This window comes from Microtus ochrogaster, unplaced genomic scaffold (assembly GCF_000317375.1).
Source record: "Microtus ochrogaster isolate Prairie Vole_2 unplaced genomic scaffold, MicOch1.0 UNK3, whole genome shotgun sequence".
In the NCBI taxonomy this organism is placed as follows: Eukaryota; Metazoa; Chordata; class Mammalia; order Rodentia; family Cricetidae; genus Microtus; species Microtus ochrogaster.
This window is the reverse complement of record NW_004949101.1, coordinates 12,543,935-12,566,448: the sequence shown is the minus strand read 5'-3', so window position 1 is coordinate 12,566,448 and position 22,514 is coordinate 12,543,935. Positions and strand designations below refer to the sequence as shown.

At 43.8% G+C, this 22,514-nt stretch overlaps 1 protein-coding gene across 1 annotated transcript in view; it reads left to right on the top strand.

Moving 5' to 3' along the window:
• Window positions 1-22,514, top strand: part of Plcb1 (phospholipase C beta 1) — a 691,541-nt gene that overhangs the window by 533,448 nt on the left and 135,579 nt on the right. Inside the window, exons 12-17 of the mRNA XM_005365666.3 lie at window positions 2,241-2,323; window positions 7,951-8,035; window positions 11,098-11,275; window positions 16,557-16,624; window positions 18,671-18,767; window positions 20,755-20,839. Coding sequence (XP_005365723.1) covers window positions 2,241-2,323; window positions 7,951-8,035; window positions 11,098-11,275; window positions 16,557-16,624; window positions 18,671-18,767; window positions 20,755-20,839 — 596 coding nt within the window. The remainder of the gene's footprint in view (window positions 1-2,240; window positions 2,324-7,950; window positions 8,036-11,097; window positions 11,276-16,556; window positions 16,625-18,670; window positions 18,768-20,754; window positions 20,840-22,514) is intronic.

Below are 22,514 nucleotides of genomic sequence, written 5' to 3'. Positions count from 1 at the left end.
AGAGTAGAAGTAAATCCCCTGTAGACCAGTGAGGGGAGTTTCAGTGTCCTGTCTGGTTGGCCCATGCCCACTAAGAAGGTGCCAGAAGCCCATGCCTGTGTGATAGCCAGCACCATCCTGACTTGGTTGGGAGCCTGTTTGCATCCACAACCTGTGTGCAAATGTATGAAATAAAAAAATGTTACCTCCTGACATCACTTGCTTTTTATAGTGCACTTATTTTGATGGACTCGGCTGTGATAAAAAGTTCAATTGATTATGTATGAAAGGCAATCTGTGAGTTCGCTTCCAAGAAACCGTAAGCGTGGTTCTTGCTCTGTGCAAGCACATCCTTCTTAGAAGAGATATGCAAATGCAGCCCAGAATTAGAAGGCCTCATTTATACTCCTGGGCAAGGGAAGTGGCTTAATGGTGTGTTTATAAAGAAAGCTTTGCACCACACAGGAAAGGGAGAGGAGTCCGTGGGAAAGGCTCTAGTGTGCAGAATGGGAGCAGAAGTTACAACTGGACAGGAGAAGGTGCAAAGAGTCGATGTAAATAAACGCAGTGTATGGGAGTGTGACGTTTGAATAGTGTGGATGGTGGAACACTTAATAAAGAAGGGGCTGGGGAGATGGCTCAGTGGTTACAAGCATTGATTGTTCCTCCAGAGGACGTGGGTTTGATTCCCAGAACCCACAGAGGACAGATTACAAGGGTCTGTAACTCCAGTTCCAGGGGGGAGGGGGGGAGGGGGGGTCTTCTGCCCTCTTCTGTTCTCTATGGGCACTGCATGCACATGGTATGCAGGCATACACGCAGACAAAAATTTCACACACATAAAATTAAAAAAAAATCTTATAAATAAATAAGTAAATGAGATTGTATGTCAATATCAGTTAAGTGAAAAAAAAAAAGCACTTTGGAGAAATAGTGCTCAAATGCCCAGTGGTGAATATACTTTGCAATCTGATCCTTTGATCATCACTGTAGACAGTTTATAATGAAAAATAATTTGGAAACCTGTGAGAGACTATGAATGAGTTCCTATTATTCAACTCGGGTTTTCTTCTTCCAAGAGTCTATTCCTAGAAGAATGCACCCATCCAACAACTGATGACTAGTTAATTCAATCGTGGAACTTCCATCTTTCTAGAATTTTGTGCATTTACTGAAGCTTATGACATATAATCTATTTTCATTGTTGGGTGTAAAACCTAGGGTACAGAGTATCGTACCACTGGGCTCCAACTCCAGCCCTGACGTAAACATTTAAAACAAGTATAAAAGGAAAAGTGAAGTACTGCTACATGTTAGAGCACATATGACCTTTGAAAACACACCAACCCCCAAAGCCATGTATTCTACAGTTGCATGTATTTGAAAAGTTTGGGAGAGCAGAACGAAGAAGACATAAGGATTCAGGTTGTAGAGCCGATTGCTGAGAGTGTGAGCGTGAGGTAGGGTTTGGGGAAAGCAGGCAGCTGCTGATGGGGGTAGTTGGAGAGGGTGAAAGAATGAAGGTAGACTCTGCTGGGATTTACACATTTGGGATGCTTTAGACACTGTTGTCATGAACACAAGGCCTATCTCCATTCGGTTGCTATTTGTTTGACTTTGATGCGGACTATCAAAACCAGGGTCTTGCCAACTCCAGGCAGATACCCTGCCACCAGGCTACATTCCTATCCTTTTATTTATCTCTTAATAACCGTATTTATAAAAATATAGATTATCAAAACAAAGTCACACAAATGCATGAAAAGATAGACCAGAAGTTTGGTTCAGAAAGTAAATTTATGAGTAAAAATTTTTGCCTTATCATATTGTAAAATTTTTCCTGACAAGACTAAAACGGTTTCAGTACAAAAAAGTGGAAGCTACAATCAGCAAATAGAAATACTTTCCCCCACCTGCCCCTCCACCAAAGCCCACACTTTTTTCTCTTTTAATCATACAGAACCAAAATCCAGAACTACACAGCCCATTCCAGCCATTCCAAGCCATTTGATATAATTCTACAATTTTTTTTTAAAAGACAGCTACTTGAGCTGGGCATGTGGGTCAGTAGTAGAGCACTTGCCTAGCATTCATGAGGGCCTGGTTTTAAACCCAGAACTGCTATAAACAAACAGCAATGGAAACAAATCAGACACACACAAAGACTGAAACAAACACCCCTCCCCACCAATTTAACTCCAAGGAAAAAATGCACACACATTGCTCAGTGTTGAATGTATATGTGTGTGTTCTTCCCTTAGGAAGTCATAGAAGCCATCGCAGAGTGTGCGTTCAAGACGTCACCGTTCCCCATCCTCCTGTCCTTTGAGAACCACGTGGATTCGTAAGTATCTGGAACTTTCAGTGAGCAGTCTTCCCCAACGAGGCCTCTTTAGCAATTTCCCACCCGATTTCGGATGCTTTGCTCTCATTGGTGGTGTCCTTCAATCATGTTGTGCGGTGAGTGGCAAGCTCTCATCTGCCAAGGAAGAACTGTTCATTTAAATCCTAGTAGCTCTAAGCTAGCCTCTGGGCTTGTGGGGTCTATCTTCACGCCATAGGACGATTTTGAGGACTTCGCTTTACATTGTGGTGGAGTTCATTGTCTTTGTACTGATGGTCTATTACTGACTTGGAATGCAGTGGGCCATTCCTTTTTTTTTTTTTTTTTTTTTTTTTTTTTTGGTAAACCAGGCTGGCCTTGAACTCACAAAGATCCAAAGATCTACCTGCCTCTGCCTCCCGAGTGCTGGGATTATAGGCATGCGCCACCACCGCCCGGAAATTCTTAAAGCCTTCTTTCAGCAACTCCTCCTGCTACAAATCTCGTTAATTTTACTGTCTCACAAGTCCAGTTCCCTCTGCCTGTGTCTGGTGGTGGAACACCATACACTCTTTCTTCTTCAAACCTTAGTTTGAAGTGGCCAGTTTTCTCAGTATCTGTTTCTAGTTTGTTCTGAGGACAGTGCGCCATTTACTGCCCTATGTTGTTTTATTGCAAGCATCTCATCGTGTGAATGAGAAAATCTCTATACATGATTTTCCTCACACTCCCGAGGAGGCATGGATGAGAACAGAATTTATTCCGTTTCTTGCTATTTTTCCTCACCCCTGCAGTGACTGCATTTAACACCTGGTTTGCAGAAACAGCTCAGATTTGCAAGGGACTTTATCATTTTTCCTTGAATTCCAACAACGCCTAGCCACTTTTTTGTTCAGGCGTAACAGTTTTCAGACTTGCTGGCAGTGCCTGGCTTTTGTTTTCTTTAATAATGGACCTTTAGCGGTGTTCTTTTCTTCAAGAAGTGTGTCTACTTAAAGGAGACAAAATCGAGACATGCAGTTCAATTTGCAGTCTCACCCGCTGCCCAGTACACTCTCCCTTGGGGTAGACAGAGAGACCACATGTACGACCACCAGTGACATAGGAAAACAGCACCAAACACTGTTCCTAATATGTTACATGCTCATGCAACCCGTACTATAAACCCTAGTGTTGACCAAAGGAACAGTAGAGTGACCCTTATCTTACTAGTAAAGAAACTGAATCCCAAGTGAGTCTTTAGCTTGCCCAAGGCTGTGCAACTGAGGTGAAATTCCAACCAAGCTAGCCGGGCTTCAGAATGTAGGCTCTGAATCAACAATACATACATGCTCATGCACGTGCACATGCGTGCATACATGGGCACACAAACACACACACACACACACACACACACACACACACACACCACATCAGAAACCCCCAAGACATGAAATCAAGACAACCAGAGCTCATCTGTCAGCCAGTGTTCGCTCTGATGTGGCTTGTGAGCCTCCACTCCAATTGCATGGAGATCCCAAACTGTGCACCAGACCTAATTCCTACACTGTGCACAAAAACAAAGAGGCTATAGCACCAGGGTGCTGCATTTTCTGGGTAAATGAATGTAGCTGTTGCAAGTTATGTGTAATTCACACCTGAGGAAAGAAAGCCGGGAAATGACCTTCCCGGGACACACAAGTGTGACAATGTTAATGGCAGCACAGGACAGAAGTGCTGACTTCTGATATGAGTGGAGTTGTTTGACAGGTCCTCCTGTCAGGAGGAATACCATGCACCCACTGAAAGCAGTGGACTCCCTTAGTGAATAGACCCCTATATTTGATGGGTGGGTCATCTCACCTAATTCAGCCTTGCTCCTCATGTCCTAGCTCTTTCTTTGTCACCCAAAGTAAAGCAACCCTCAGAATCATGAACACAGTGACCTAACACCACACCCCACACACATCACGGGCCTGCTTTCCATCTCTGGTAAACCATCTCAGGGTCCTCTGTCCCATGTCTGCAAGGCCGGGGCTCAGAACTTCTCCCTGCTAATTTGGTCCACACTATCAAAAATATGCTTATGTGTGGTGGGAAGAGGTTCACAGATTTTACTATTTTTCTCTTCAAACATTCGAAATCACCTACTCATAGATAACGGGGGATGCTGCTCTTAGCTACTCTCTACCCTCACTTGCCTGCTACCGAGGATCCCCAGAGAGCTGCTCCCCACTTTTTTAACCCCTGTTTAAAAAGGACCCCCACTTTCTGCCAGCAAGATGGCTCAGTGAGTGAAGGTGTGGGCTCTGGAAGCCTGGCAACCGGAGCTCAGTCTCACAACCTACAGAGGTGCTGGGAGAGAACCAGCTGTGCAGAATTGACTTCCGATCTCCACATAGCCACTGTGTAGCACACAGGCTCCTTGCTGTACACTCACCCACCACCACCACCACTACAAACAAGAAGAGGGGGGAGGGGAGGGAGGGAGAGAAGGAGGGAGGGACACAGAGAATGTTAGTTTTATAAGGTCCCACTTGATGTGTGATTTAGCATTTTCAAAGAAAGATTCTTATATTGAATTGGGTCAAAGTGACTTCCAAGCTCGGCTTTACCACAAACTGAGATTTTGACAAGGTCCAAAAAGGGCATTGCTTTAGTTTATTTTGTAGGGTTTTACCCCCATGCCATGGGGTATGTTCTTTGTCAGAAGACTGCCATCTTTGGCAGATGCTATGAGGATATTTTAATGTGTTCAGGAATATGTGCCATGACATGAAGCTCATAATATGTGTGTGAATTTTTCTTTCATTTTATTATCATGGCAGTTGATGTTGATTCTCTAAAAGCCACAGAATTTCTTTGCTAATTGTAGTTAATGCCATTTATTTCTGTGTGTATGACCTGCAGTTAAGCTCTCTCTGTTTTCCACTAATGTGTGTGCACACGTGTGTGTGTTCAGTTTGCTCTCTGCTCTCTTGGGAAGGCATTTGTCTTTATTGAGAACACAAAGGGCCTGACTGTTGAGTAGCACACTTCGCTACCTTGGATACCTGCATCTTCCTCCCCTGTCTCCCCTCAGACGTCTTTCCCACTGCAGTCCCCAAGGTAGCAGCATATGTTCTCTGGGAACTGTAGTAAGAGCTGTGGGCCTCTTCCCACAGCCCGGCTCCTGGCCACCTTGCTAGCTTATACCCCGAAATAACAACACACAAACTGTATTCATTTAAACACTGCCTGGCCCATTTCTATTAATGTGTGTAGCACCGAGGTGCGCTTACCGGGAAGATTCTAGCCTACGTCCATCCTGGGTCGGAGCTTCATCGCGTCTGCCCCAGAGAGGAGAGCTATCGAGTCTGAGCTCACTTCCTCTTCCTCCCAGCATTCTGTTCTGTTTACTCCACCCACCTATGTTCTAACCTATCAGGGCCAAGCAGTTTCTTTATTAGTTAACCAATGACCTTCCTCCATCAGGGAACTTCTTAGAAATTAGATCTAGATGTTGGCCCTATACGAGATTCTAAGTGTGAAGCTTCATTTTAATGACACTCCACATGGTTTGAATGATGTGTGTGGCTCATCAGCTATTCATATCAGAATTACCCACAGCCTTGCCCAAAATGCAGGTTCGCTGCATTGTTCCCAGGTTCTTCAGTGAAGCCTGGCACAGGTACCCTTCTCCGAGCTGAAGTCAGAGAGCACATGGGCCTTACCGACTTCTTATGTAAATTACCATGGGGCAAAAATCATCTACCTCACCAACCACTTCCCTGCCTGTTCAAAAGGTCCCATCCACATAGCTAGAGGGTTGTCCATAAACCACCACCTCTGGTATATTTCAGGCCAGTCCTTTCTCACACTTGTGAGACCTATCATCTCTATCCTTAGGGCTCCAGAGACCACACAGTAAAATCCTGTTTAAGCAAGACAGGAACAGTAGAGAAGTGTCAGGCTTTGCTGTGGACATGATTTCAGCTGAGGCAGGGGGATTGCATATTTGAAGCCAGACTGGGATACACAGTTTGAAGCCAACTTCAGTTCCATAAGAAGACCTTGTCTCAAAGGAAAGATGTAAACTTGTCATGTGGGGCTTTGTAAGTTCTTGGAATCTTTTGTTTAACTCTCCCTGCCGTTCCAGGAAGATAATAACTTTGAGAGTTGACATATGAACCCCCAAAGCTCACCTGACCATGGAGCCCTGCTTCGTTTCTGTTAGAAAGAGTTATAATGAGCACTTTCCTTCTGCACCACAGCAAAATGCCAGTCTAAGAACCCCCTTCCCAGAAAACACAGTGTATTCTAGGCTTTCCCTTCAGGGAAGGAGTGAAAATACGAATTATATCTCATAATCTTTATGATTTACTGTAAAGCACCATCATTTTCATCACAGTTACTAGTCTTCTCTTCAGTATGTTTTTTTTTTTTAACTAGAATGGAGTGTCTTTGCAGGATAACCAGGGGAAGTCAAGACCCACAGTCTGTAGATCACAATCAAAGCCCGTAAACCCCAACCCAGCAGTACTGGGTACCACGTAATGATGTTTATCACTGCACAGGATGAGAAAACTGTGTTTTAATTGCATCTGAAAAGGTCAAGGGAAACAGGAGTGCTGCAAGGATGTGGATGTTCCCTCTCCCAGCGTCATTGCTAGGGATGTAGGCACAGGCTGTCTCGGCTAGCCACAGACAGGGCATCCCAGCCCCGTGGGATCCTTGTATATGCATCTTGGTCTGGCAGTTCTTCTAAGGTGTTTGTACCCATTGCTTCATTGCACCTTCTCAGAATCCTTTGTTCAGTTCCAGGAGCAGTTAAAATCCTTCTCCTGGTACAGATTCAGACCAGTTCAGAGCGAGGAGTTCAACTAGGCAAAGCCTGGTCTCCAGCCCCGTCAGAACAGGCTCCTCCCCGCAGCCAGCATGGGCTGCCTCCTCCCTCTACTCCACTCTTTCGGCACAGAAAGGTTGCTGACATGCAAATCTGGGCCCAGAGGTGTCTATCTGCCTGTCTTCTCAGCACCCTGGCCATTGAGGCAGGAGGATCTCAAACATCATGCCAGCCCAGACTGCACAATGAGACCTTGTCTCAAAAACTCAGGAAAGAGAAGACTTGCAGATAGCTTTTGCCAAGGCTGCTTTGTCCTTCCTCCAGCAACCCTCTCATGCACACACAAGCCCACGTCTGCTTAGTTTCCTTCTGCATGGGTGGTTCTCTCTCCAACTACTTTCCTCTTATTATCACTCTTCCTTCCCCTCTGTTCTCATAGGTACTCCTTTTCTACCTTCTGTTTGATGATGCCTTTCCCCCAAGAATTCACATGGAATCGTGAAAACATTCCTATCCCAGGTGCCTTACAGTTGACATAAAACCAGGGAGTCTAACCAAAGGAACCAAGATTCTAACTCCGGAATCTCTTGGCCCCAGAGACAGGAAAAACTGTACTGTGCCCTCATCTGGGTTGTTAAAAATAGCCCCACAACCAGCCTGCGAGCTGCAGGTGTGTGCATGTGTGTGTGTGCATGTGTGTGCATGCGTGCGGGCATGCGTGTGATATTCAGGATAGTGTTTCGGAATGATGGAAATTCATCCTGGCTGACCTCCTTCGGCGTTCGCAATGAAAAGTAACTTCTATGAAAAGCAATCCCCATAATTCTTTTCTTCTTGCTCTTAGCCCAAAGCAGCAAGCCAAGATGGCCGAGTATTGCCGATTAATCTTTGGTGATGCCCTCCTTATGGAGCCACTGGAAAAATACCCAGTAAGTAGCGGTGATGCCCTTGAAGGAGAGCACTTATTAGTCACAGGTGGGCAGCTACTGCTCTGTGTAGGCAGATGAGCCGTATGGTTTGATCCATGGGACTCAAGCACAGTGCCCAGCTGAAGTCAGAATGTATGTGTCTGTTTCCTTCTCTTTTCCAGTCTTGTCCCTCCGTCTCTGCTTAGAGAGACACAGCAAGTTTTTTGTTTTGCTTTGTTTTTGTGAACAAATGTCTGTTTACCCGACATAAGTGACTGGGGACAGGCCAAAGTAGCAGTCCCACAAAAATCTAACGTGGTGCACCATGAGTTGATCGGGGTTAACTTGCAGCAGTGTGGCTGACTGGAAGGCAGCTGCAGACTCCAAAAGCCTACTCCAGCCGTGGGTATCAGCTCATGAAAGATCCATCTCTGGTGCTCCCTGACCGATAGGCAGGCAGCTAGACAGGCTGAATGATCCATCTCTCCTCCGGAGCTGTCCATACTGCTTATGTAACCATAGAAAGGGGCCTTGAGAATCTTGTCGATTTCAAGAGCTTTCTCAGGGTGTGAGATCTGTTTACTTTCTGAATCTCCTCAGTCTCCATCTTCCCTTGGAGAGAGAACGTTACAGTCAGGAAAGCAAGGTCCTCTTCAATGACAGCCAACTCACAGGGACAATCCTAGAGGACAAGACTCTAACCCCCACCCATGGATCTCTGTCACACCCTTTTGGCATAAATGCAAAAGGTGGCAGCACTGATTTCTCAGCCTGCCTCTGCCACCTGCTGTCCACTTGCATCCAGCTTGGAAGCCACGCTCAGGCTTCTGTTGCAGGCATGAGCGGATTAGATGCCCAAGTCTCCCCACGCGTGTTCAGCTAAGAGCAGCTCCTTGTTAAACGTTGTTTGTAAGCACCTCCCTTAGTGCTTTTTTTACCCCTTTAAACAAGATACCGAGGAGCTGAGTAGATTTGATTCCCTTAAATGAACAGTTATTAGCCTGTCCGTGTGTCCTGATGCTTGAACAGAGGACTGTCAGCCAGGTGGACTGCCTTTACGGCAGCCTGACAGCCCTGAACATTATATGCCCTCCTTGAGGAAGCTTCTTGTTGTCAGAGCACAACTCCAGTTCCATGAAGCCGCCTCTCTGTTTAACAACAGCTTCTTGCTGTCACTAGGCACCCAGACCAGAGAGGAACCTGCTTCCTGGTGGTTCAGCATAGGCTTGTGATTCGTGTAAGCCCAGTCTTTAACTGCTTTGGGGTTCTGTGCTGGAATGGGTGCAGACACTCCTGCCACGCCCCCTTTGCCACTGTAGAAACAAGCTTTGTCTGGAGACACCCTCCTGTGCTGCCCCCTGGCGTTGCGGTATGAGGGTTCATAAGACTTTCCTCCAGCCTGCATTGCTCTTACTCAGCAGGTGACTGAACTGGGCACTGGAAGAGGAACTGATGGGTGTGGCAGCAGAACAACATCACAGGGATGGCTGTGGGGCAGGAACAAAGGGGCTAGAGGCACAATGAACTGGAAAGAACTGAAAAGGGGAAACTGAGACCCAGCTGATAGAAGTAATTACAAAAGAAGCTAAGCCTTAAGTTCCCAGTGTCCCAACATGTAATGTTAGAATTTCTATGTGCTCAGGGTCCTGACACCCTAAACTTTTTGGGGAGTTAGAAAGCAAGTAGACACTACACCCTGCTGCCGATCACTGATGCAAAAAGCTGAAAGTGAATACAGCTGTCCAGGTCCGGGCTGCTGATGGTTAAAGCCCAACACTATGATCTCCAGCCGTAGATCGTTGGCTTCTTAAGCCAGATCATTAGAACCCTGGCTCTCCTGGCTTGGAGCTGTAAGTCACTGGGCATCCCGCTTCAGGCCCCTGAGCTCAGTCTTTAAGGGTCTGTAGCTTGTAACACCAGAAGAACTTCATCTCCTTATGACCTCTGAGTATACTAAGGGGACGCCACCCAGGGGACTAGGAGCAGCCACAACCCTGTTCAGAAAGGAAAAGAGCAGCCATAACCTAAAGTAGCCACTTCCTCCTGGACACTTTGTCCCAGAGTCTGCATGTTGTTAAGTGAGTTCACGCCAGTCCCCAGACTCATGGCAATCAAAGACTAGAGGGTGAGCTTATGGGACTTCAAAAGATTTTCTAAAAATAAACCTATCTCGTGTTTTGCACACGCTCCCTGATACAGTAGCTCCTAACCTTCTCATGGGAAATTGATTTCCCATTTTATGAGCAAACTTGCAACAGTGAAATAAGCCTCTGTAATAAGACAGCTTGAATCTCAGGGCTAGAAGGAGACCTAAAATCCTGTCATCCCTCTTGACAAAACCCAACTAAAATCAACATGAGAGTCTGCTGTCCAGAAAGCTTTGTCTGACAAGGTGACTTGTTCGGAAGCTTTTACACAACGTCATTGATTCTTGCTGTCAAATGTAGGGCCGTTCACAGAAGATTCGGGTCAGAGATGACTTACACGTTCTGCAGTAAACCGGTTGGACTTCCACAGTCCATCAGAAATTGTCTAAAAGTCCAGGTTCAGTCCTTCAAATCTACCAGTACATTTCTATGGTCTGACTTTTGTAGTTTTATTGTGGGAAATGAGTTCAGTGCTTTAACACATCTCTTATTTAAAAAACAACAACAAACAAATGTAGGGCGCAATTACAACCTTTTCACGAGTCGTATTGAACACAGTAAATGATAGTCTAGAGGCTGTGGGATCCAAAGCTATGTGGTGGGTTTGGAGAGATCTCTGAAAGGAGGGGACCCTTTTCTTGTTGTTGTTGTTGGCTTTTTTTTTTTTTAAGAGCAGTTAACTATTATTTCTTCATCTTCTTCTTGATGGGAAAAATATAAACAAGTAGGACTTTGTCAATTTTCAGCATAAATACTGGCATAATTAAAACATATGAAATAACTTGAAAGCAACATTCATGGGAATATGTTGCAACTATGCATATGTGCTAGTTGGCTAAGATGAAGAAGTCGGTTAACGAAGTGTGATAGCATTCGTGATCAATAACTAATATTTGGGGAACAGTATTTCTAAACACCATGCTTTCTTTTAAACAGCTGGAATCTGGGGTACCTCTTCCGAGCCCTATGGATTTAATGTATAAAATCTTGGTGAAAAACAAGAAGAAATCGCACAAATCGTCGGAGGGAAGTGGTAAAAAGAAGCTCTCTGAGCAAGCCTCCAACACGTACAGCGACTCCTCCAGCGTCTTCGAGCCCTCGTCACCAGGAGCTGGTGAGGAACTCCTGGGCTCACAGTGGGTGGATTTTCACATCTGCTGCCCTGAAATCAGCCTAGGAGGGCTTCTAGCTTTGGCTTTTTTTGGATGCTTTAAGCTGCATTACCACTATGGCTACCACAGAGTTAACGAGTATGGCTTAGCCTCAAGCTCTGTAGGTCCAAAGATCCCCGAGAAAGCTTATGGAATCAACCAAAGGTGTCAGGCAGCCTGAGTTCCTTTCTGGAAGCTCCACAGAAGGATTTATCTGTTTTCCCAAGTCCTAGAGCTACTCACATATACTGGCTCATAGGTCCCTTCCTCCAGCTTCAAAGCTGTTGCATCTCTGTAGCCCTTCTCCTGTGGTCACTTCCACCCTCTGACTGCCACTGGGGAATGTCAGTTCTTAGACTAGACCCACTTATCACTTAGGCCCACGGGGCGAGTCCGAGGTCCCCCACCCGCCGCAGCCTGGCCTCCCCTGCAGTGTCAGCACACCGCTGGGAAGCTGCTCCTCTGGCTTGCACTTGAGGCAGAGCAGCTTTCCAGTAGCCAGTTGCTTCTAAGCTTGGTCACAGGCAGCATCAGCAGGGGGAAGGAAGACAGGAGATGAGCCAGCCTTTTAATGCAGTCCCCGAAGGGTTCTGGGCTGTGCAGTTCTCCCATGCTTGTATAGGGCCCTTTAAAAATGTGCAATGACAAAATGACTTGCATTGTTTGTGAAAGCACCTAGGCAATGCTTAGAGTTTCTTCACATTAGTTTGAAACTTACTTTTTATGGTTATGAAAAAAAATTCGAAGGACCACTAGTTTTCTTTAGGTTATTTGTCATTGAGCCTAATTTATTTCCCCTTTTCCAGGGTAATCCTGACGATTGCAAAGACCTCCTTATTGGGGGCGTGATGATGTTAAAAGAACGCTAAACTTGACTTCAGGGCCTCAGGGCGTTTAAGATGGGGTGCTGACAGGATTCTCAGTGGTTCGTGCCTAGCAGGGATGAGGCTCCAGGTCCTCTCCTCAGCACAGAAAAAAAAAAAGGAACAGAGAGGGGAGGAAAGAGGAAGGAAGGCAAGAAAGAAAAAGAGGAAGGAAGGATGATGTTTAATATATTGACAAAAGCTAAGCACGTGTACCTACCCTCGGCCCCGTCCCAGTTCCATTTCTCGGGAGAGAGCTAACGAGAAATGGGTAGTGGTATTTATCAAGAGACTAGAAAAATTTCTATAAGCAGCGTTATTTAAAATGGGAGGCCAAACATCTGTCTGCTGATTATAAACCATGGTATAGTCATACAAAAGAATCATGTGTGTAATGAGGACAATTAACAGCTATCCATGAAGGGTAAGTGGCTGTTAATGCAATAACCTGCAAAAGAAACCAAATGCAAAAAAACTATAGTTGCTATGTAGCTGCTTCTATATAAGATATGAATGTAAGCAAAAGTAAGAGAGGCTGTGTGAAGTCAGGGTAACCACTGCCCTTAGAAAACTAGAAGGGGGCCATAGTATCTTCGGGAATCTGGTCATATTTTCTGTCTTAATGTAGATATGTCTTTATTTGAGGAAAATACATGCACTGCTCATATTTGTATATATGTTCATATATGTATGTTCCTCTGCCTATCACACATAAATTCAAAGATTTTTAAACCATTGGAATGTTAAATTGTAAAATCTAGGGCAAGCGGAACATAAGCATGGCCAACTTGGTTTGTTGTTCCTTTGGCTGGTTATTTGGGTTGGTTTTGTCTGGTCCTAGGAACCTCTCCCATGCTAGGCAATAGCTCTGCCTCTGAGCATGTTACACACACACCCCCTCAAGCCCTGACTGAGCTGGATTTAACCTTTTCTTCTGTTTTCTGTCTCACCTGTCAACTGCTCTTGTTATTGAAATGGACAATGTAACGAACAAACATTATACAAATTCTTTCAAAAGATTCCTCCCACCCCGTGGTTCACGAATGTGTTTTGTCAAATACCATGACACAATTCTGACTCATTTTTGAAAGATAACTTCCGTTCTCAGTGAGAACGCATCTGAAGTGTGAAATGATTATCATTGGAGGCCACTTCTTCCCACCCTGTCCCCATGTGCCTTCCTTTGCACGTAGGCGCTCGGTGGGTTTTGTGCCATCAGCCTTTATCTAATTCCAGTTCTCCCTCCCATTAACTGGATGCTTAACTCTAATAGCGATTTCTACGGGCAGTGAGCATGATTGCTTAATACAGAAACACAGCAGCAATCTGCTAGCAATTCTCTAGGTTTCCTAAGCTAGCCAGGAGTCTGTTGTGCAATCAGTATTTATTGCTATGCAAATTTTTGGAGGTTTTAGTATGTAGGTAGGCCCCTGAATAAAGAGTCCTGATAATTTACCATTTATTTTGTGGATGCTCCCAGTACCAGAAACTGAAGCAACCAAAAAACCATGGCGTGGATCTTATTTCAAAGTGGATTTAATCTGTTGTCTCGATTCCTCTTCTGGGAGCTAATTCTTTAGCCAGAAAAGACTTTCCAGAAAGAATGAGGGTCAAGATACTGCTTCGGGGTGTTGTTTTTGCTGCTTTTTAAACTGGTATTATTTTTTATATTTCAAATAGATTTTTCAACGTCTTATGAGAAAAGCCCCTGAGTATGTGTGGACTCTGTTGATGTGACATATAAATACACATCTGTTCGGGCTTTCTTTCTTAAACTTGCAAAGGAAAAGCTGGGTCTTTATTTCACTGTAGAGGAAGATAAAGTCTTTCTTCTTCACAGAATCCAAGCTATGACCCGACGGGGTATCTAGAATGGTGATTGGACAATTCTTATGTCTCATGAAACATTTTGTAGAAGGTTCTGGCAATCCTGTTTTCAGATTGCTTGATTAAAAGGATCATTTTAATTTTTTTTATTTTTTAAATTTATTTATTTATTGAGGATTTCTGCCTCCTCCCCGCCACCGCCTCCCATTTCCCTCCCCCTCTCCCGATCAAGTCCCTCTCCCTCATCAGCTTGAAGAGCCATCAGGGTTCCCTGACCTGTGGGAAGTCCAAGGACCACCCACCTCCATCCGGGTTTAGTAAGTTGAGCATCCAAACTGCCCAGGCCCCCCAAAGCCAGCACGTGCAGTAGGATCAAAAACCCATTGCCATTGTTCTTGAGTTCTCAGTAGTTAAAAGGATCATTTTAATTGTGATTTAAATTAATACATAAAAGAACTTCAGGACGTATATAAAATATCAAGAAGCAGCCTCCTAAAAAGTGTGTCTGTAATATAACAGGATGTATCTCTTCACCAAAGATGAGGAATTCACATTATTTTTCCATCAGCATCATCAAGGACCTAATGTGGCTCTTTGTAACAGTCCATCGGCGGTTTTTACTGGCACAAAAGTCTTCCACCTCTACGGATGTTTCCCCATTCCCATCCAGTAACTGAGCTTGGTCACTCACATGAAAACACTTAGGAGCTTCTTGGAAGGCAGGACTATGGGCACCGTGTCATCTCCACTGATTGAAGTGTGTGGCCAACTTACCAGAAGGCTCCCAGGCTCTGCTGGCTGCCTCTGTGATGAGCTCATAGCGCCATCTATTGGAATGTTCGTGCTATTGCAGTGAGAGAAACTGAACAGGGTGAGGGGGGGCTGCCTACTGACTGTACCTTGTTTACTTTTTCCGTGAAAGTATTTTTACAAGCTCCATTGCGTTTGAGTGAAGCCTAGAACTATAGAAGAATTTAATACTTAATATACTAATGTAGGTATTTTGCCTGGAAAATATTCAACCAATTGAACGACAGCATAGTGGCTAATGGTAAATACGATGATGAACCAGGTCAGACTGACGTGGATTTTCAAGCATAGGGATGTTAAAGTATTAGGTCGTTTCCAGTTTTTTATTGATTTTCATTGCTTTTTTTCCCCTTTTTACATTAGATTCTTTTATCTACCCCTTTTAAAAGGAATGTCATTGTTAAAAGTATCTTTATTAGTTCTTTGAGGATTTCATACAATATGTTTTGATGATATTCACCCCCAGCTCTTCCAAAATCTACTCCCCTTTCCCTACCTTTGCAACTTTGTATACTTTTTTTTTAGTTTTAAATTCTTTAATACTAATTTCAATTCTTTCATACTAATTTGGGCTGCCTGAATACCCTTAGATGTGCAGCCTTCCCCTCAAACATGATCAACTTAGGGGCCAACCTCTTAGCGAAAATCACCTCTCCCTCTTCCAGAAGCTATTAGTTGCCAGCAGTTTCTCCTCTAAAGGTGAAACTTCACACACCCCCACACCTCCCCTCTCCTTGGTCAGGATTTGGTCTGTGCATACTGTCATGTCCACTGTGAGTTCCCAAGACACTTCTTCCTTGTACTTATCCTGTCTCCGGCTCTTGCACTCTTCGAGCTGAAGGATGCCATCATTTTTATGACGTATGCACTGTGTAAGTAGCTGCATCCACACTTTCGTGTCGTTATTTGTGCTGCCTTTTCCCCACAGTTCCTGATCTCGCTCATAAACTTCTTTAATTTCTGGGAGGGCCTTTCTTTGGAGAAGGTTGGTCACTGAGCTACGTGCTGGCCAGGGTTGTGTCAAAGAGGCCTGACTTAGGAGAGGACAGAAAAAGGAAAGCAGGGTTTGTCCCTGTTAGAGCCACATCCTGTTAGAGCAGGTTTAACATCCCTGCGGGAGAACATGCACATTACAATAGCATGCACAGAAATAAAATTATATTCAGTCATATATGTTTACAGTTCAGCGGTACCAGGATCTATCGCCGGTGGATGAGCCAGCTGGTTGGAGCCCATTCCCTATGGTGGGATGCCACGCTAGGTCTGAATGCGGAGGGAGGGGCTTGGTCCTGCCTCAACTTAAAGTGTCTGACTTTGGTGACTCCCCATGGGAGGTCTTACCTTTTGGGAGGAGTAGATGGTGTGGGGGGGATCTGGAGGGGAGGCAAAAGGGGGCAGGAGGAGAGGTAGGAGGGAGAACTGTGGTTGGAATATAAAATGAAAGTTTTTTAAAAAAATTAAAAAATGAAAAAAAAAACAAATGGAAGAGGAAACTATAAGATGGGCATTTTTTTTAAATTGAACTTGAAAATTGCAATGTTATCACAAATCAAATTTGTCAAAATGTCAGTTTAATTCTGTTACTAAGAAAACATAAATCCTTGTTGGGGAGCATGGGAAAATGACTTTAAAAGAAGCCGAATGTCAGCTTTCCAGGGTACTCCTGACCTAGTCGGTAGCGTGCTTTTGCAAATTCTTCAAACTTTCGAATTCTGAAATCATGTCTGTGATTAAAATTTGACAGGGGAAGCGGATACTGAGAGCGATGATGACGACGACGATGATGACTGTAAAAAGTCTTCCATGGATGAGGTGAGTTCGGTCTAGAGCTCTGGTCCCCGGGTAACCATCTTACTGCTCTCTTATGATCCCCTTCTGCCATCTAGTGGCAAAAAGAGTAAGCACAGAACATTTGGTCACCAGCTTCAGGTTTTTTTTTGAGGCAATTCCGTGATTTGTGGAGTGGTCTGAAAGTGCAGAGAAAATGCAGGTTTGCAGGAATGTTCGGAATGCGACAGGGAGTCCGTGTTTCGGCGTTGCATCAGATCCTCCTGTCTCACCCAGCCTCTAAAATGCTGGGATCATGGGCGTGTATCACTACACACGGATCAATATGCTTTTCTTCCTTGGCATTCTTTTCCTTATAATTACATGCTTTGATGTGGTCTGAATTTTTATATATTTTGTTTGTTTGTCTTGTGAATGAGTCCCATTGTGTATTCTAGGATATCCTCCAACGCCTAGGCTCAAGCCCATGTCTGCCTCCACGTAGCTAAGGAAACACACAGGAGCCGTGGTGTCCAGCCTAGTTTGAAATGTGCTTCGTTATGCCCCCGCTAAATTTCATCTTGATTTCCAAAAGGAAGCTGCAGTACTAACGAGGATGCTGCTTGCGCTTGAGAGTGGCTTCAGGGTCCACTTGGATCATTTGCAATTGTCTGTTTTCAAATGGCTGTTTCCCAGCTGGCAATTAACCAGGGGATTTCTATTTTCACAAAGAATCCTCATCTCTTTGTGTTTTCTCTGCTAAAATAAAAGATGGGAAAATGTTGGACCTGTCTGGAGAGGCCTGTCTTGTGCAAGTAATAATATGGATTTTCTTCATTGAAACGTGTATTAAAGAATATGTTATTGAAGATAGCATCTAAAATAACCTAAGATCTTACCATTTGCCAGGCACAGTTCAAGCTCACAACCTTTATTTATTGAAGCAGAATTTCTCTGTGTAGCCCTGGATGTCCTGCAACTCACTCTGTAGACCAGGCTGGCCTCGAACTCAGAGACTTGCCTGCCTCTGCCTCCTGAGTGCTGGGATTAAAGGCAAGCACCACCACACCCGGCTTTTTAACTTGCTTTTAATAATTATAAAACCGTACTGCTTCTTTTTATTTTGCAGATGAGTAGCACATTAGCTTCTGACTCGTGGCCTTTGGACTTAATATCAGATGGCCTTGCTCTAGGACCTAAGCAGCTCTCCTGTTGCCAGACGGCAAACCTGGTCACAGAGGAGCCCATTAGGGAGGGGAGTGCTTATAAAGGAATATAGAAATTATTTGCATAGTCCCCACTTACCTCCATAAGGCAACCTTTGGTTAATTTTTTTTTCATTAATATGTTCTTTACCTACATGGAAGTTGTTGTTACTGTCAAGAGAGTTCTTGATTTCCTCACTGTAGACTTCATCCACGCTCTCTGTTGTAGAGAACAACAGTTCCTGTGGGCATCACTGCATGAATGCAGATTTTCAGTCCCGATGCCTGAGGGGAGGCTAAGAACCTGCATATATATATATATATACATACATATATATATATACAAAGGATGGTACTGAGGCTGTTGGCTCCAGACCACCCTGCCAGCTCTCCCATTCATAAACTAGCCATACACCGAGCATACAGAATCTGAAAATATAGGATCTAAAATGTCTAAACCCCCAAAACTTTGGAAAGCTGACCTGAAACCACACATTGGAAGATTGTAGACCGTGAAATTTTTATTTCATGTTTAAAGCCGTCATGTGCTGGTTTTTATACTCAGCATTGAAAGAATGGGTTGTGGGTATAACATGCGTTTGAGTTTTAGATGAGAATTTGTTTTGTTGGACTTAGGACTCATCTATAAAATATCCGTGATGTGTAAACACATACTCCAGATCCAAACTCTAAACACACGTGCCACCAAGTATTTGTGATGAGGACCCGGCCTGCCTTTCGTTCCTCTCCTGCGGTGGATCAACCTGCAGCAGTTCTTCTCAGAACAGAAGGACTTTCTGCTCCCTGGTGGCACGTGACCATTTTCCTGAGACGCTAGCCCTGGGTAGTATAATGCTGACTCTGAATTGTTTTTTCCTGCTTCTAGGGGACAGCTGGCAGCGAGGCCATGGCCACAGAAGAGATGTCTAACCTCGTGAACTATATTCAACCTGTCAAGTTTGAGTCCTTTGAAATTTCAAAAAGTAAGCTCTTCTGCAGGAGAAATCCCTACTGTCGCCTAGCTAAGGGGCCCTCAGAACTGGAAAGGATGTGTTCTGTTCTGGACGTCTTGAATATTTCCACGGATTGTACTGTCTTGGCATCGTTGCAGAAACAGAACTCCTTTTAACACTTCGATATGATGTTTGCTATATCCGAAAACCATAGGATACCGTTTCATGACGCTTCTCCACATACTTAAGGGTTCCCTGAAAGAGATCAAGACAGTGTCCAAGTGATGGAGAATTTCACATTTCATTTGTTTTGCTACGGCCCCTGTGGGGCCCCTAGTCATGGAGTGACCGTGCTGAGCATCTGTCCAGCTTGGTGACACAAACTAGAACCAGCCCACCCAGGTTCCATTGCTGCAGCTCAGTTCAAGTCCAGAGGAGACTATGTCATTCCCTGTGCATCACTTTTTCTTTGCTCCTCACCCAACTATACACTCATAGTAAATACAAAAGCCATCTTTCCATTACCTGGTGGGGGGAAACCCTTTTGTGGAAGTGCCCCTTATACTAGCATAAGGTGCAAGTTAAGATCAGAGAAGAGGATCCTTGGGGACTTCCTAGCTGCTTAACTGAAATTTTGCTTAAATGCAATAGCCTCATTAAGAAAAAAATGTAGATATAGCCAACTTCAAGCTTCTGTGTGGCATGAGCATTTCTGTTTGTGACCTTCTGCTCTGAGTCTCAACTTAATGGCACTTGGTGCATTGATGAGCATAAAGAGTTTATACTTCATTTCAGCTCATATATAAAGAATTCAGCATTGTCTGGTGCCGTAATTACTGATTCTTGTTACCTAAAATTGTTCAGTGTAAAGCAACCTAAAGGCATGGGGTTTCCTGCCCTTTGGCTTCACTTTCTGTGTCTCCATAGCAAAGCTCCTAGGGGTGCTGCAAGGTGAAGGAGCAGGAAGTGGACATTCTCTGGGGCCCAAAGATGCCCGTGGACATTCAACCACCTCCTCCTTGTGATTCTGTAATGTGATCATGCCAGACCTCTCATTGGTTGTATTTTGCCCATCATGAAGACTTCATTTTAATTAAGAGCTGTGCTTAAAATAATTAGTTGCATCAAAGTAAATTAATGATGAACTAAGATAAAGGAAATGGGGTTCCCCGAGAGCAAATTAGGCAAGTAGGATGGATTGAGATGGATTGAGTCTTAGGTGATTGAGAGAAAGAATAGGGGCCTCATTTTGAAAGTAAGGGAGCCAAAGAGGGAAAAATTTCCCAAAGATCACCAGTTTTCTAACCCCAGAGCTGTTTGCCTGCTGTGGATAGCACGTATCTGAGTGTAAAGCATAGCCACTGAGCCAAGCTGGGAAGACCAGGAAATTGCCTGAGATCAGACACGTGAAAGTGTCTGAGTTGACTCTGTTTTGTCCCCTGCCCCCTCTAGAGGCTCGAATTCCACATTCAGCATGTTTTCCTAACGCTCTGATATTCAGGAATATTGAGTTCTTTAACACATTCACCTCTTTGGCTGTTGTAATCTAATATGGAAATGAGGTCTGCAGATTCGAATGTCTCCCAGGATTCCTGTCCTTTGATACATTCTAATTCCCATGCCACATTAGCTGTGACTTTAAGGGTTTGCAGTGCGGGTCTGAATAGCCTGCAATGTCAGCACCGACATCCCCACCACATCTTTTGCAGATCCCTCAGGAAGTCTGGAGGGATTTAGAACAAAACCATTTTCCTTATTATACTACACCTGTTAATTCATTCATTCATGCCCTAAAGTTCAGATACATGAAACTATCTCACCCAAAATATGAAGAGGTAACTTGTAAGACTCAACTTTTATTACTGGTAAATACTTCGTGGATAGAAGTCTACCTATACACACTGAAAGTTAAATTAGTTACTCTCCAATTTGCTTAACATTTATTTCTTTTATAACATTATCATTTATAATACTGAATTTTATTTCTTGCCCTTTTTGTTGTTGTTGTTGAACTCAGAGAGAAATAAAAGCTTTGAAATGTCTTCCTTCGTGGAAACCAAAGGACTCGAGCAACTTACAAAGTCTCCAGTGGAATTTGTAGAGTATCCTTGATTTGATGAGTGACTGCTGAGCTCACCAGCGGAAATCATGGACTGTTTGTTCAATAAGGAGCAAGATGCACAGAATGGTTTCCATCTGTAGCCCAAGTGTAGTGTGCAATGTGGGTAGCCTGGTCTATAGAGAAACGAACTAAGCTTAGGTTAGTGGAGGCTCTGGCTGTAAGGCTGCCTCAAACCATCAACCTCTAAGTTCCCTGGCAATTTGCTTAATTCTGATTTTCCTCATCTTCAAACAGAAGTAATGCTACTAGATTTGTGACTGGCTGTTTGATGGGTACAATATATGTAACACAAGTGTATATACTTTATGTACTGGTCGACATATGTTCTCCAGATTTATATATATATATATATATATATATATATATATATATATATATGAATCTATAGATCAATGGTATGTGCACATAGCTATAAATCTGGCTTAGCCCCTCACACACATGGTGTATGTCCAATTGAAATAGTGGGAAGAATGACCAAAAGGATATGAATGTACATGTATGTCAATGGTGATTTCTAGTCTTAAGTTATTCCCCATGGATCAAAAATCAAAGAGGCCTTCAGGTTATTTTTTCATAAGTTAATGCAACTATCCTAAAGAGTTAAATTTTGTGAAGCAATTTCTAGAATAAAATTCATCTTTATACCTCATCAGTGGGACTAAGAATATGGCTCAGTCACACATGAGGACCCATGTGTATAGAAAGTTGGATATGGAGCAATGTACCGATAATTACAGTGAGGTAGGGCAGAAGGATGGTTCTAGCTTACTGGGCAACCAGTCTAGCCTGCTTGCGCAAACTGTATGCCTGTGAGAGACCCTGGATCATAAAACCAAGAGAGATAGCTCCTGACAGGTAACATCCAAGATTGGCCTCTGCTATAACCTTGTAAACACATTCACACATGCTTACATTCACATACACACATGTGCACACACACAACTCAAAAGCTTTGTTAATAGAGGGTAAGCATGAAAGCATGTGCATATAATTTCAGCACTCAGAAGGCTGAGGCAGGAGGATCACCAGTTCCAGGATACCCTAAGCTATGACACTTTTCAAACACACACATTCACAAACACACACAGAGAGAGAGAGAGAGAGAGAGAGAGAGAGAGAGAGAGAGAGAGAGGGAGAGAGAACAGTGAGAGAAGAGGGAACACATGTGAACTCTATAATTAAAGTCACGTTATACAATCATTGTTATCAGTATTGAGTACTAACTTTGTGATATTCTTTTCTAAAATAAGTTATCCCATTTAATTCTCAAAGGAATCCTATGATGGAGAAATTGTATTGTATTGATGAGGAAACTGAGAACAAGAGATGAATTAACTTATCCAAGATCATATAGTGAACAAGTTCCAGACTCTAATCTGTCTTGCCTGCCTTAGATCTTAACTAACCTCTGCTGTAAGTGGTGGTAGGAGCCAGTCTGTCACGTCACAAAGACAGAGCAGTGCTAAGTGGCTGCAATGTTCTTAGGATGGAAACTGAACGAAAATCTGAAACAAGATCAGAAATTTCTGCGCTATATTTATTCTCTTTATTAATCTTAAAAACTACTGTGGTCTTGGCAAATAGCATTCCCAGCGAATGTTAAGAAAACGAGGAGAGAGCATTTCAGAAACAGTTTTATGGTTCATACTTTCTGC